This window comes from Bombina bombina, chromosome 1, assembly GCF_027579735.1.
Source record: "Bombina bombina isolate aBomBom1 chromosome 1, aBomBom1.pri, whole genome shotgun sequence".
Taxonomy (NCBI): Eukaryota; Metazoa; Chordata; class Amphibia; order Anura; family Bombinatoridae; genus Bombina; species Bombina bombina.
In genome coordinates this window covers 1,557,552,075-1,557,567,872 of record NC_069499.1, presented here as the reverse complement: position 1 = coordinate 1,557,567,872, position 15,798 = coordinate 1,557,552,075, and the positions used below count along the sequence as shown (strand labels likewise).

At 41.8% G+C, this 15,798-nt stretch overlaps 1 protein-coding gene across 4 annotated transcripts in view; it reads left to right on the top strand.

Annotated features, from left to right (window-relative positions):
• Window positions 1–15,798, top strand: part of RHBDF2 (rhomboid 5 homolog 2) — a 146,268-nt gene that overhangs the window by 71,359 nt on the left and 59,111 nt on the right. For all 4 annotated transcript variants that reach the window (XR_008401932.1, XM_053709431.1, XM_053709441.1 and 1 more), the window contains exons 5-7: window positions 1,438–1,650; window positions 4,169–4,297; window positions 4,385–4,512. Coding sequence is in view for 3 of the 4 variants with exons in the window: in XM_053709431.1 (XP_053565406.1) it covers window positions 1,438–1,650; window positions 4,169–4,297; window positions 4,385–4,512 (470 nt within the window). In the remaining variant the exon portion in view is untranslated. The remainder of the gene's footprint in view (window positions 1–1,437; window positions 1,651–4,168; window positions 4,298–4,384; window positions 4,513–15,798) is intronic.

The following is a 15,798-nucleotide window of genomic DNA, read 5'->3' as shown; positions in this document are numbered from 1 at the left end:
TACCCTCTCTCCCCCACTGTGCGCAAATAACCCTGCTTGCCACCTTTACCCCTCCCCTTGTGCAGACTTCCCCTGCTTTCCCTCTCTCCCCATTGTGTGCAGATAACTCTGCTTGCCACCTTTACAGCTCCTCCTGTGCAGACGTCCCTTGCTTACCCTCTCTACCCCACTGTGCGCAGATACCCCTGCTTTCCACCTTTACCCCCCCCCTGTGCAGACTTCCCCTGCTTTCCCTCTCCCCATTGTGTGAAGATAACCCTTTTTGCCAACTTTACCCTTCCCCTGTGCAGACTTCACCTGCTTGCCCCCTCTTTCCCTCCCCATGTGCAGACTTCACCTGCTTGCCCCCTCTTTCCCTCCCCATGTGCAGACTTCACCTGCTTGCCCCCTTTTCCATTTCCCATGTGCAGACTTTACCTGCTTGCCCCCTCTTCTCCCTCCCCATGTGCAGACTTCACCTGCTTACCCCCTCTTCCATTTCCCATGTGCAGACTATACCTGCCTGCCCCCTCTTTCCCTCCCCTTGTGCAGACTTCCCCTGCTTTTCCTATCTCCCCATTGTGTGCAGATAACTCTGCTTGCCACCTTTACCACTCCTTCTGTGCAGACGTCCCTTGCTTACCCTCTGTACCCTGCTTTCCACCTTTACCCCTCCCCTGTGCAGACTTCCCCTGCTTTCCCTCTCTCTCCCCATTTTGTGCAGATAACGCTGCTTGCCAACTTTACCCTCCCCTGTGCAGACTTCACCTGCTTGCCCCCTCTTTCCCTCCCCTGTGCAGACTTCACCTGCTTGCCCCTTCTTTCCCTCCCCTGTGCAGACTTCACCTGCTTGCCTCCTCTTTCCCTCCCCTGTGCAGACTTCACCTGCTTGCCCCCTCTTTCCCTCCCCTGTGCAGACTTCACCTGCTTGCCCCCTCTTTCCCTCCCCTGTGCAGACTTCACCTGCTTGCCCCCTCTTTCCCTCCCCTGTGCAGACTTCACCTGCTTGCCCCCTCTTTCCCTCCCCTGTGCAGACTTCACCTGCTTGCCCCCTCTTTCCCTCCCCTGTGCAGACTTCACCTGCTTGCCCCCTCTTTCCCTCCCCTGTGCAGACTTCACCTGCTTGCCCCCTCTTTCCCTCCCCTGTGCAGACTTCACCTGCTTGCCCCCTCTTTCCCTCCCCTGTGCAGACTTCACCTGCTTGCCCCCTCTTTCCCTCCCCTGTGCAGACTTCACCTGCTTGCCCCCTCTTTCCCTCTCCATGTGCAGACGTCGCCTGCTTGCCCCGTCTTCCCCTCCCCTGTGCAGACGTCGCCTGCTTGCCCCGTCTTCCCCTCCCCTGTGCAGACTATACCTGCCTGGTGATAGTCTGGCTGTTCTTGCAGATGTGTCCCACTGAGTCTCTTTCTCATGGTGACACTACTGGGTGCCTTCTGACCTTCTCCTTCCCCTCCCTAGATTGTGGATCCATTGGCACGAGGTCGAGCATTCAGACATCCTGATGATGTGGACAGGCCCCGGACCCCCCATGTGTATTTGGGCAACCTGACTCCTGGAGTGGCTTCTCTAACATCCTTTACCAGCGTGCGCTCAGGGTACAGTAGATTTCCAAGGCGTAAGAGGGAGAGTGTGGCACACATGAGCTTCCGGGCTGCAGCTGCCATAATAAAAGTAAGTCGCTTTTGTACTGGTTCTGACCCGTTCTAATTCCTTTACTGAGAAACAATTCACCGTAAGTGTGTCTCTGCTCATGTGTACATGTGAGCAGTGCACGTACTTCCATGGTACAGGTGAGCAGTGCACCGTCTTTCTGGTACAGGTGAGCAGTGCACCGTCTTTCTGGTACAGGTGAGCAGTGCACCGTCTTTCTGGTACAGGTGAGCAGTGCACCGTCTTTCTGGTACAGGTGAGCAGTCCATGTGTCTATGCTATTTTATATTTATGCTTTGTGCATAACCGACATGTCTGTTCTATGCCATACTTGCACACAATGTACAGTCCATGTATCTGATATACAATGCATGGTAAGTGTCTCCCTTCTATTCCATACTAATAATAATAAACAAGACAAAGCCTATGTCTATCTGTTATTCTGTGTACACAGTCAGTGTCTCTACTAATGCTCACTGCTATTTTATACGAATGCTCAGTGCACAGTCCATTTCTCACTGTTATTCTATACTAATGCTCAGTGCACAGTCCATGTCTCACTGCTGTTCTATACTAATGCTCATTGCACAGTCCACGTCTCACTGTTATTCTATACTAATGCTCAGTGCACAGTCCACGTCGCACTGTTATTCTATACTAATGCTCAGTGCACAGTCGATGTTTCACTATTATTATATACTAATGCTCAATGCACAGTCCATGTCTCACTATTATTTTATACTTATGCACAGTCCACGTCGCACTGTTATTCTATACTAATGCTCAGTGCACAGTCGATGTTTCACTATTATTATATACTAATGCTCAGTGCACAGTCCATGTGTCACTATTATTTTATACTAATGCTCAATGCACAGTCCATGTCTCACTATTATTTTATACTAATGCACAGTCCATGTCTCACTGCTATCTATACTAATGCTCAGTGCACAGTCCATATCTCACTATTATTCTATACTAATGCTCAGTGCACAGTCCATATCTCACTATTATTCTATACTAATGCCCAGTGCACAGTCCACGTCTCACTATTCTATACTAATGCTCAGTGCACAGTCCATGTCTCACTATTATTATTCTATACTAATGCTCAGTGCACAGTCCATGTCTCACTATTATTATTCTATACTAATGCTCAGTGCACAGTCCATATCTCACTATTATTCTATACTAATGCTCAGTACACAGTCCACGTCTCACTATTCTATACTAATGCTCAGTGCACAGTCCATGTCTCACTATTATTATTTTATACTAATGCTCAATGCACAGTCCATGTCTCGCTGTTATTCTATACTAATGCTCAGTCCACAGTCCATGTCTCGCTGTTATTCTATACTAATGCCCATTGCACAGTCCATGTCTCACTATTATTCTATACTAATGCTCATTGCACAGTCCACGTCTCACTATTATTCTATACTAATGCTCAGTCGACAGTCCATGTCTCACTGTTATTCTATACTAATGCTCAGTGCACAGTCCATGTCTCACTATTATTATTCTATACACAATGCAGTGTCTTCATCCTATTCTAGTACTGATACAGTGACCTCCCCAATCCTACTGCTGATACACAGTGCAAAACATCTTTTTTATTAAAGGCATATGAAACCCCAAAAAATATAATTTGTGATTCAGGCAGAGCATAACTTTTTAAAACAAAATGTTTCCAGTTAAAGGGACATAATACTCATATGCTAAATCACTTGAAACTGATGCAATATAACTGTAAAAAGCTGACAGGAAAATATCACCTGAGAATCTCTATGTAAAAAAGGAAGATATTTTACCTCACAATTTCCTCAGCTCAGCAGAGTAAGTTCTGTGTAAAAAGTTATACTCTGCTGCTCCCAGCTGCAGGTAAAAAATTTTTTTAAAAAAAATGAAGAATTGAACAGCAGGCAATCGGCATCAGCAGTGCTGAGGTTATGAACTCTTTTACTGTGATCTCATGAGATTTCATAGTAAACTTCCTTAAACTGAATAGGGAAATAAGATGAGTGTGCACGTAAGCTCGCTCCTTCTGCTGTCCCGGGATAGACATACTGATTTGCTGCTTAGAAGTCATTTACAATGGGATGTGGCTACTGAGGAACTTTTTGAGGTAAAATATCTTTCTTTTTTACATAGAGATGTTCAGGTGATATTTTCTAGTCAGCTTTTTACAGCTATGCTGCATCACTTTCAAGTGTTTGAACATTTGGGTATTATGGCCCTTTAACTTCTATTATCAAATGTGCTTTGTTCCCATGGTATTCTTTGTTGAAGACACACCTAGGTAGACTTCTGGGGTTTTACATGGCAGGAAATAGTGCTGCCATCTAGTTCTCTTGTAAATGGCTAACATGCACACTCCTGAGCTTCCATCCCTGCTTTTCAACATCAGATACCAAGAGAACAAAGAAAATGTGATAATAGAAGTAGTAAAAAGTTGTTTAAAGTGGATGTTCTATCTGAATCATTAAAGAAAAAATATTTGGTTTCATATCCTTTTCTCTGCTTTAATTCTCCATAGGGTCGCTCTATTCTGGACACCCCTCAAGGCCGACGGTGGGGGCAGAAGAAAAGCTTTGCCTACCCCAGTTTCATGGACGAAGACACTGTGGATGCCCCAGACACCCTGGACTCGTCCTTCTTCAGTAAGGCAAGAAACCTTTCTTCTATCTGGGGAAGGTGTGTAATTGTCTCACTGGTGTCTGTGTGGGAGAGTTAATTATTTTACTGGTTACAGGTGGAAATGCACGATGAGACCTTCTCCATGCCCGATGATGTCTTTGAGTCGCCTCCACTCTCTGCCACCTATTTTCATCCTACCCCACAAACCCCAGACAAAAGATCTGACATTGCTGCGTCTGCTATGTGAGTCCTTCTTTTTTTTTTTTTTTTTTTTTTTTTTTTTTACATGCTCCTGATGCAGCGACACAATAATTACACTTTTCTTTTACAAAAATATGACGAGTCCATGGATTTCATTCTTACTTGTGAGATATTAACCTCCTGCTAACAGGAAGTGGCAAAGAGCACAACAGCAGAGCTGTATATATAGCCCCTCCCCTTCCCCTCCACCCTCAGTCATTCTCTTTGCCTGTGTTATACTAGGAAGACATGGTAAAGTGAGGTGTTAGTTTTAGTTTCTTCAATCAAGAAGTTTTTTTATTTTAAATGGTACCGGTGCGTACTATTTTCCTCAGGGGGATATGGAAGAAGATTTCTGCCCTGAGGTTTGATGATCTTAGCATTTGTAACTAAGATCCACGCTGGTTCCCACAAGACTTCTGAAGGTAACCATGAGACATCTTCAGTGTGGAGACCGGTTTCATGCTACAAGCAGCATTAAGGTATGTGCAGCCTTTTTTTCTGAGGAGACTTGGTGTATCAGAACTGGCTGGCATTATTTCCCTGTATGGGAATGGGGTAAGCAGTAAAACCTATTTTAATAAGAGGGGTTACTGGAGTCCCTATATTATATTTATCATTAGTTAATATTTGGGCATTATGTGACATGGGAGACAATATAAAAAACAATGTTTTATGTTTTTTATTTTTGGCACTTAAAACTTATTGGTTTTATGCTTGAGGGTTGTATTGTGTGTATTTTTACTTTAGTGCAAAACTGCATTTCCATGCGGTGTTGTTTGGGCCTACTCCAACTTTTGACCTTAAGGGGTGGAGCCTATTTTGGCGCAATTCCTTCAGGCTTAGCAGCAGCAAACAGTAACTCGGTGGCTCCTGGACTGTGTAGCTGTTTTGAAGGGTTGGATACTTGATTCGAAGTACCCTGGGGGCAGGTAGGCGCCACAGCAGAGCTGTGGCGAGGTGCAGAGTGTATTTTTATCTACATTTATTTATTTATTTTTTATTTATTTATAAAATATTTTACCAGGAAGGATACATTGAGATTTCTCTCGTTTTCAAGTATGTCCTGGGATCACAAAACATTGCATTGATACAATAGGGTACAATAAAATACAAAAACAATAATAATAATACACAATATATGCAAACATTTAACATAGAGCAGGTATGAAATATTTAACCATGACAGGAGCATTCTGTTTTGAGATATGTATAGAGGGATCTCTTAAAGGATTTTAGGCTTGGGGAAGTTTTTAAAGTGTGAGGGAGGTCATTCCATAATTGTGGCGCTCTGTAGGAAAAGGAGGATCGAGCTGCTTTCTTTTTGTATTGAGGCAAGCTAAATAATGTGCTGGTATTGGATCGGAGGTTATAGGAGGTGGGAATAGCAGGGGAGAGCATTCTGCTCAGGTAGGGTGGCAGCTTCCCAGAAAGGCTCTTAAACACAAGGCAGGAAAGATGGAGGGTGCGTCTGGATTCCAGAGACAGCCAGTTTAGTTCTTTTAGCATGTCACAATGGTGGGTCCTGTAGTTACATTGTAGCACAAAGCGGCAGAACGAGTTATATAACGTATTTAGTTTATTAAGGTGAGTTTGCGGAGCAGGTGCATATACTACGTCCCCGTAATCCATGATAAGCATCAGCATTTGCTGTACAATCTTTTCCTTTACTGTAGGGCTGAGGCAAGATTTGTTTCTGTACAGGGCACCTAGTTTTGGATAAAGTTTAGAGGCAAGTTTTTCTATGTGGAGCCCAAAAGATAGATTGGGGTCTAACAACATACCTAAGTATTTAAAAGAGTGGACTGCGGTCAGTGTGCAATTGGATTTTGTTTTGATGCGAAGATGGGAATTTTGTAATTTTTGTATTTTAGGTCCCGTTCCAAAGATCATTGTGACCGTTTTGTCAGTGTTTAGGAAGAGTTTGTTTTTCGAGATCCACTTTTCTACCTCTGTGAACTGGTCATATAAGTACATATAAGTATACATGTTGATATAAGTACTTCTAAAGCCTTATTTCTGCCCTTGCTTCTGGGTACAGTAATTTTTGGATTAACCAACGATATTAAGTTAAATTTGTGCATTTTGGAAAAATTGTTCACTTTTTCTTTTCTTAAAGGCACAGTACATGTTTTTTCTAATGTTTATTTTATGCTATAAATAAGTGCTTAAACGACTTTTGTGGTATTACTAGTCTGTTTAACATGTCTGACATTGAGGTTTCTCATTGTTCTATGTGTTTAGAAGCTATTGTGCAACCCCCTCTAACATTGTGTAACTTTTGTACTGAAAGGGCTTTACAATGTAAAAAGCATATTTTAAATAAAGTAAGTGTGCCTAAGGATGATTCTCAGTCTGAAGAGAATCAGGATATGCCATCCAATTCTCCCCAAGTGTCACAACCTTTTATGCCCACACAAGTGACGCCTAGTACTTCTAGTGCGTCTAATTCCTTTACTCTGCAGGAGATGGCTTCAGTTATGTCAACTACCCTTATGGAGGTATTGTCTAAATTACCAGTGTTGCAGGGTAAACGCAGTAGGTCAAGTATTAATGTAAATACTGAATCCCCTGATGCTTTATTAGCTATTTTCAATGTTCCCTCACAGTGCTCTGAGTTGGGGATCAGGGAATTACTGTCTGAGGGTGAAATTTCTGATTCAGGGAATGTTTTGCCTCAGACAGATTCGGATGCTATGTCATTTAAATTTAAGCTTGAACACCTCCGTCTGTTACTTAGGGAGGTTTTAGCGACTCTCGATGATTGTGATCCTATTGTGATTCCTCCAGAGAAATTGTGTAAAATGGATAAATATTTGGAAGTTCCTATTTACACTGATGTTTTTCCGGTTCCTAAGAGAATTTCGGAAATTATTAGTAAGGAATGGGATAGACCAGGTATACCGTTTTCTCCCTCTCCTAATTTTAAGAAAATGTTTCCTATATCAGATACCATTCGGGACTCATGGCAAAAGGTCCCTAAGGTAGAGAGGGAGCTATATCTTCCCTAGCTAAGCGTACTACTATACCCATTGTGGATAGTTGTGCTTTCAAGGACCCTATGGATAAGAAATTAGAGGGTCTACTAAAGAAATTATTTGTTAATCAGGGATTTGTTTTACAACCTACGGCTTGCATTGTTCTAGTAACTACTGCAGCAGCTTTTTGGTTTGAGGCTCTAGAAGAGTCTCTTAAGGTTGAGACTCCATTAGATGACATTCTAGATAGAATTAAGGCTCTAAAGCTAGCTAATTCTTTTATTACTGATGCCGCTTTTCAAATTGCTAAATTAGTGGCAAAAAATGCAGGATTTGCTATTTTAGCACGTAGAGCATTGTGGCTCAAATCTTGGTCTGCTGATGTGTCATCAAAACATAAGCTTTTAGCTATTCCCTTTAAAGGTAAGACCCTTTTTGGGCCAGAATTGAAGGAGATCATTTCTGATATTACAGGAGGTAAGGGCCATGCCCTACCTCAGGATAGGTCGATTAAAATGAGGGGTAAACAGAATAATTTTCGTTCCTTTCAGAACTTTAAAGGAGGACCCCCCCGCTTCTTCATCTTCCACTAAGCAGGAAGGGAATTTTTCCCAATCAGAACTGGAATAAGGGTAAACAATCCAAAAAACCCACTGCTAGTCCTAAAACAGCATGAAGGGGTGGCCCCCGATCAGGGACCGGATCTAGTAGGGGGCAGACTTTATTTCTTTGCTCAGGCTTGGGCAAGAGATGTTCAGGATTCCTGGGCACTAAAAATAGTGACCCACGGTTATCAATTGGAATTCAAGGATTTTCTCCCAAGAGGGAGATTTCATCTTTCAAAATTATCTGCAAACCAGATAAAGAGAGAGGCATTCTTACACTGTGGAAAAGACCTTTTTACTATGGGAGTAATCTGTCCTGTTCCAAAATTGGGACAGGGGTTTTACTCAAACCTATTTGTGGTCCCCAAAAAAGAGGGAACGTTCAGACCCATTTTGGACCTCAAGTGTCTAAACAAATTTCTAAGAGTTCCATCATTCAAGATGGAGACTATTCGAACGATTTTGCCAATGATCCAGGAGGGTCAATATATGACTACCGTGGATTTGAAGGATGCTTACCTTCATATTCCAATCCACAAAGATCATCATCGGTTTCTAAGGTTTGCCTTCTTGGACAAACATTATCAGTTTGTGGCTCTTCCTTTTGGGTTGGCCACAGCACCCACAATCTTCACAAAGGTTCTAGGGTCTCTTTTGGCGGTTCTCAGACCACAAGGGATAGCGGTGGCACCTTATCTGGACGATATTCTGATTCAGGCGTCAGCATATCATCTGACAAAATCTCATGCGGACACAGTGTTGTCTTCTCTGAGAACTCACGGCTGGAAGATGAACATAGAGAAGAGTTCACTTGTTTCACAGACAAGGGTTCCTTTCTTGGGAACTCTGATAGACTCGGTAGCCATGAAAGTATTTCTGATGGAGGTCAGAAAATCAAAGATTTTGAATACTTGCCGAGCACTTCTGTCCATTCCTCGGCCATCAGTGGCTCAGTGTATGGAGGTAATCGGATTAATGGTAGCGGCAATGGACATCGTTCCGTTTGCTTGCTTTCATCTCAGACCACTGCAACTATGCATGCTCGGTCAGTGGAATGGGGATTATGCAGATTTATTTCCAAAGATAATTCTGAATCAAGAGACCAGAAACTCTCTTCTTTGGTGGTTGTTGTCGGATCATCTGTCCCATCTGTTGTCACTATCACCCTCGTGGGTGATAGTGACAACAGATGCCAGCCTTCTGGGCTGGGGTGCAGTTTGGAATTCCCTGAAAGCTCAAGGTGTTTGGGCTCAAGTGGAGTCTCTACTTCCAATCAATATTTTGGAACTGAGGGCAATATTCAATGCACTTCAGGCGTGGCCTCAGTTGGCTTCGGCCAAATTCATCAGATTCCAGTCAGACAACATAACGACTGTGGCATATGTCAATCATCAGGGGGGAACAAGGAGTTCCTTAGCGATGATAGAAGTATCCAAGATAATCAGTTGGGCAGAGACCCACTCTTGTCATCTGTCAGCGATCTACATCCCAGGAGTAGAGAACTGGGAAGCAGATTTTCTAAGTCGCCTCATTGATTCTCAGATGGGGCAGACCGGAATTGGATTTGATGGCATCTCGTCAGAATGCCAAGCTTCCAAGATACGGATCCCGGTCAAGGGATCCTCAGGCCGAACTGATAGATGCCTTGGCAGTACCTTGGTTGTTCATCCTAGCTTATATGTTTCCGCCGTTTTCTATCCTCCCACGTGTGATTGCTCGAATCAAACAGGAGAGAGCTTCAGTGATCCTGATAGCGCCTGCGTGGCCACCCAGGACTTGGTATGCGGATCTAGTGGACATGTCCTCTCTGGCACCGTGGAAACTTCCGTTGAGACAGGACCTTCTCATTCAAGGTCCTTTCCAACATCCAAATCTAATTTCTCTGCAACTGACTGCGTGGAGATTGAACGCTTGATTTTATCGAATTGAGGATTCTCTGATTCCGTTATCAATACTTTGATACAGGCTAGAAAGCCTGTCACTAGAAAAATCTATCATAAGATATGGCGTAAATATCTTTATTGGTGTGAATCCAAGGGTTACTCATGGAGTAAAGTTAGGATTCCTAGGATTTTGTCTTTTCTCCAAGAAGGATCGGAGAAATGGTTATCAGCAAGTTCCTTAAAGGAACAAGTTTCAGCTTTGTCAATTCTGTTTCACAAACGTTTGGCAAATGTATCAGATGTTCAGTCTTTTTGTCAGGCTCTATCTAGAATTAAGCCTGTATTTAGACCTATTACTCCTCCCTTGAGTTTGAATTTAGTTCTTCGAGTTCTGCAAGGGGTTCCGTTTGAACCTATGCATTCCATAGATATTAAACTATTATCTTGGAAAGTTCTGTTTTTGCTTGTTATTTCTTCTGCTCGAAGAGTTTCTGAGCTTTCAGCATTACAGTGTGATTCGCCTTATCTCATATTTCATTCTGATAAGGTGGTTTTACGTACCAAACATGGATTTCTTCCTAAGGTTGTTTCTAATAAGAATATTAATCGGGAAATTGTTGTTCCTTCTTTGTGTCCTAATCCTTCTAAGAAGGAGCGTCTGTTACATAACTTGGACGTGGTCCGTGCCTTAAAGTTTTACTTAAAGGCAACTAAGGATTTCCGTCAATTATCTTCATTATTCATTGTTTATTCTGGAAAGCGTAGGGGTCAGAAAGCTACAGCTACCTCTCTTTCTTTTTGCCTGAGAAGTATCTTCCGCCTGGCATATGAGACTGCTGGACAGCAGCCTCCTGAAAGAATTACGGCTCATTCTACTAGGGCTGTGGCTTCCACATGGGCTTTTAAAAACAATGCATCTGTTGAACAGATTTGTAAGGCTGCAACTTGGTTGTCTCTTCACACTTTTTCCAAATTTTCCAAATTTGATACTTTTGCTTCTTCTGAGGCTATATTTAGGAGAAAGGTTCTTCAAGCAGTGGTGCCTTCCATTTAGGTTCCTGTCTTGTCCCTCCCTTTCATCCGTGTCCTGTAGCTTTGGTATTGTATCCCACAAGTAAGGATGAAATCCGTGGACTCGTCATATCTTTGTAAAAGAAAACTAAATTTATGCTTACCTGATAAATTACTTTCTTTTACGATATGACGAGTCCACGGCCCACCCTGTTCTTTTTAAGACCGTTTTTCTTTATATTTTTTTGTAAACTTCAGTCACCTCTGCACCTTTTAGCCTTTCCTTTTTCTCTTCCTATAGGGTGGAGGGGAAGGGGAGGGGCTATATATACAGCTCTGCTGTGGTGCTCTTTGCCACTTCCTGTTAGCAGGAGGTTAATATCCCACAAGTAAGGATGAAATCCGTGGACTCGTCATATCGTAAAAGAAAGTAATTTATCAGGTAAGCATAAATTTAGTTTTTTTCTTGTGCTATTTCACCACTAAGCTGCCATATGTAAGACATTTAGAGATGTTGTGGTTAAAATACTTTGTAAAGTGTGGAAGATATTAAAGCAGCCACTAACAAAAAAGAGCGTTGATCAGGTAAAATGTAAGCATGGAAAATGTAACTTTTTCTTAAACTCATATAGGAATTCTATGGCCCTTTTAAAAGAAAGTCTGAGGGTAAGGAATTGGCAATACATGAGGGACATACATATAAACCTCTAGAATTCTGCACGCCAATATGATGTGCCAGTGATACAGACATGAAATGATGCAACGGAAACCAAGTGCAAATTGAAAAAAAGAAACATCCGGTCAGTCTCACCTTGCAATCTGCACAAACTAAATACTTCACTCTGCTCACGTTTTAACATCACCCCCATGTGGTGGCGCACCTTCTACCAGAGGATTTCTTTTTTTTATAAAAAAAAAAGCAGCAACCAAGTTGAAAGAACATTGCAGCCGTTTAACTGACTGAGCACATCCCGCTTGTTCTTTCCATCAAAAGCTATGAAACCTATAACTTCCTCTGGAAGGTCCGCACGCAACCTCACCCGCTCACCTTTCAAACGCTAGCGCAACCGTCAGTGCTAGCACATTTAACAGGCTGGTAAGTGCAGGCACAGAGAGACGTGTAGGGATTTGATGCCACAAAATTGAGTTGCCGTCACCCTTCCTCCTCTAACACTTATATTAGTGCAGCACTAGCGAATTTAACTGAGCAGAGAATGGGTCCTAGATAACAATATGTACGGATCTGGCAGATGTCGCGTGGCCTGATATGCTTTCAGCACTACAACAAGAGGGCGAACACTGATTAAGAGATTTTGCATTGCTATTGAGAAATCTGGTCTCAACAATTGAAAATTTTTAGGAAGCGTCCATTCATTGTTTATGCGCGTATGTGTGAGTTGCAGATGAACTGATTAGTGCGCTCTATGCGTTAGTTCTGGTGCACTCACTTGGTGGTATCTAGCGGATGCATCAGAATGTTTTAATAAGTAGCTGCAACTTTTATGCGTTGTCATATGTGCTGATATTTTCTCATTTCAATACCCCAAAAGCTGAAGATAGCAGCACCTCTTTGGAATACAGGATGTTTTTGCTGGGAGCCTTGCTCCGCTAGGTTAGCGGGTCAGTAGGTGGTACCAGGAACCCCAGAGGCTTTTGAGGTGTGAAGTTTGTACTTGAAGTGAACCTTTTCTTGTAGCTGGTTTGAGAACATAAAATCGTACACTATTCTTCACGTATATAACAGCTGCTATTGTTTTCAGACCACGTGATCTATCACTGTCTAACAGATTAAGAATAAAATATTCCTCATGCTGGTCTACCCTCAAAATACATTCTCTGGGGCTGATTTTTGGGACTACCAACATTTTCAAGCTGGCTGTGTCACAATGTACTTTTACTCAGAAGGATCAGATGCATTTTGTTTTGTTTACATGATGTGCAGACGTAGAAAAAAGCAAATGAAGAACTAGTCGTGGTAAAGGCTTGAGGAGATCGTACCTAGAGGCTAGATAGAGGTTCTAGTGGGATTACAAATCTAAACGGTAATCGTACTCATTAAATACTGTCAAGCTTTGAAGGGCATTTACGTTGTAGTGGGTCTTTTGGGCTATGCTATCTTATAATAATGCATCTGGCAGTGGTTTACTGTTTGTAGTGTAGGAAGCGGCAGTATCTGACTCAGAAGTTGTCTGATTTACATTATGAGTGTACCAGCATTACAAGTGGAAACGCTATAGTGAGCAGCAGCCATGACAGACTTCGGTCAATCAAGCAGAGACAGATCACCAACTGGCAGGTAATCCAAGGTCCTTCAAACTGTCACCCTATCTTTTTACAGGGTACTTCCTTAAAGGGACAGTAAACACCTTGTAATTATAAGCTATTTCTGATCTCTTGCTGTATAATAACACATCAGCCAAGTCTAAATGTTTTAAAACAAATTCATATCTTGTTTGGCTATTGAAAAACAATTACAGCAAACTCTGCACACCACTTACCTGATTTGAAAGAGGCAACTCGGGCTTGAGTCTGCAGAAGACAAGGCTAGCCGTGATCATATCGTTAGTTTTAAGCGCATTGTTTTATATTTATCTACTAAAGCCAATTAGGGAAATATATGGAGGAGGGTTAGCCTCAAGAAGGCTACAGGGTGCTTTTTCAGTTCTGAGAACGGAAAATCTTCGGTTAAATTACATGAAAAAGGGACAAAATAAATCCTGTATATTTCAAAGATGTTTATTCTACGCATAACTAAACTTTTTATATTAAAATCTCTAACACAGTAAGTTGGGATTAGTTGTACAAAAATAAGACTGTCCCTTTATACCAGTGATAATGCAGTAGTATTTGTCTAATCAAAAATCAGGAACAATTCTATTTCTGCGTATGGGAGATTGTTACGTAAAGGAAGTTCTGATTTGGAATGATTCTTTGTTCGTTTGTTTGTTGCAGAGGTTTTACAGCCAATCATTGAATGCCTTGCAGTAGTAGAACATTATTGATATACAGCTGTATATTATTTATTGTTTATCACTTCTGTAACTCACTGTTCCTGGTGTGGGATATTGGAACAACATGTTTGGGGGTCATTGATCCTAGAACTATAGAGCTGCTACATATATTACATTCACAACACAAGCTGAAGCAATAATGGTAATGTAATAGAGTGTACCGGGCATGAGCTGAACTCCCAGCTGGCAGTAGAACCACAGACGGGCAACTACATGACTAGACTGGGCTGGCAGCAAGGCATGGGCTCAAGCTTGTGACACAGAAGGCGCAGCACATGTTAGAGCTGGTAACAAAGCCCGGAGCTTCACAATCTCTTTGTTTTGTTATGGGCAAAGCCTAATTGTAATGTTATATAAATACGCTAGATTCACTTACCTTGCTTATAGCCACTGAAGTCCGTGTCATGGTTCTGTAGATGCAATACTGGTAACAAAACAAATGAATACTAAAGCGGCAGCATTACAGGGACAGTCTACACAAAAATTGTTATTGCCTTTACTACCCATTCCCCAGCTTGGCACAACCAACACGGTTATATTAATATACTTTTATAACCTTTAAACCTTTAAATTTCTGTCTGTTTCTAAGGCACTAAAGACAGCCTCTTAATCACATGCTTTTGTATTTGCTTTTCACAACAGACAACTGCTAATTCATGTGGGCCCTATAGATAACATTGTGCTCACACCCGTTGAGTTATTTGTGTCAGCACAACAGCACTAATTGGCTTAAATGCAAGTCAATAGATAATAAATAAAAAGTCACGTGATCAGGGGGCTGTCAGAAGATGCCTAGCTACAAGGTAATTACAGAGGTAAAAAGTGTATTAATAAAACCATATTTTCTGTGCAAAACTGGGGAATGGGTAGTAAATGGATCATCTATCTTTTTAAACCATAAACATTTTTGGGTTGACTGTCCGTTTAAGCCTTTTATACCTTGTGACACAAGACGTTGGCGCACTCTTCCATCAGAAAAAGTGGGATACAGCACATGACTCGTTCCCAGACCCCAGTATTCATACATTAATTTAATATCTATTGTATTAAGTTACACGGACCAGTGAGGTGCATGTGACTATACCGGTAACCCTGAGTGACAAGTGTTTATGCTTGTTATTGTTTTTATTGTTAAAATGCTATAAGTTAATACATTCTTAAGAAGATGTTCCTGTCCAGTAGGACTTATTAATAGAGTGCAATCCTTAGAGCTATAGTAGCTCTATAAAGTCTGAGTACTGGGCATAAGGAGTCCTTAAAAGCGGAAGGAATGTTTTAACCACATTATTTGAGGGGTAAAAAAAATTTGATTTATTTACAGATTTTTCACTATTTTAATTTGTTTTGACTTACGGACACTCATATTGCATTTTATTAATATATCTATATTATACCTGCTTCTGCACAGATGCAGTCACTTGCGCACACGTTCAGAGAGCAACGCATTGCCGTTGTCTCTTGTAGTCAAGAGGTTCATTATTTATGACGGTGTATTCTACTGTGGGGGTGCACACAACCAAGAGAGAGAAGTGTGTCCAGGACTATTTATTGTAGGGACATCTGGTGAACAGATTAACCTGTTGAAGGTGTAACAACCTGTGGAGGATTATTAGAACAGGAACTGGAACTCAAGTGCTGAAAAGCAGCAGCAAGCACAAACAAATGTCCAGAGAACAAGGTATCCAAAAAGGGGTAAGGCCAACAATTAAATGGTCACCGATTTTTAAATGTGCTTGAACCTAAAACTGACGCTTCTCCATTTTCCATTGCCAGAAGTTTGGTGACCAAGCAAACCAATCTT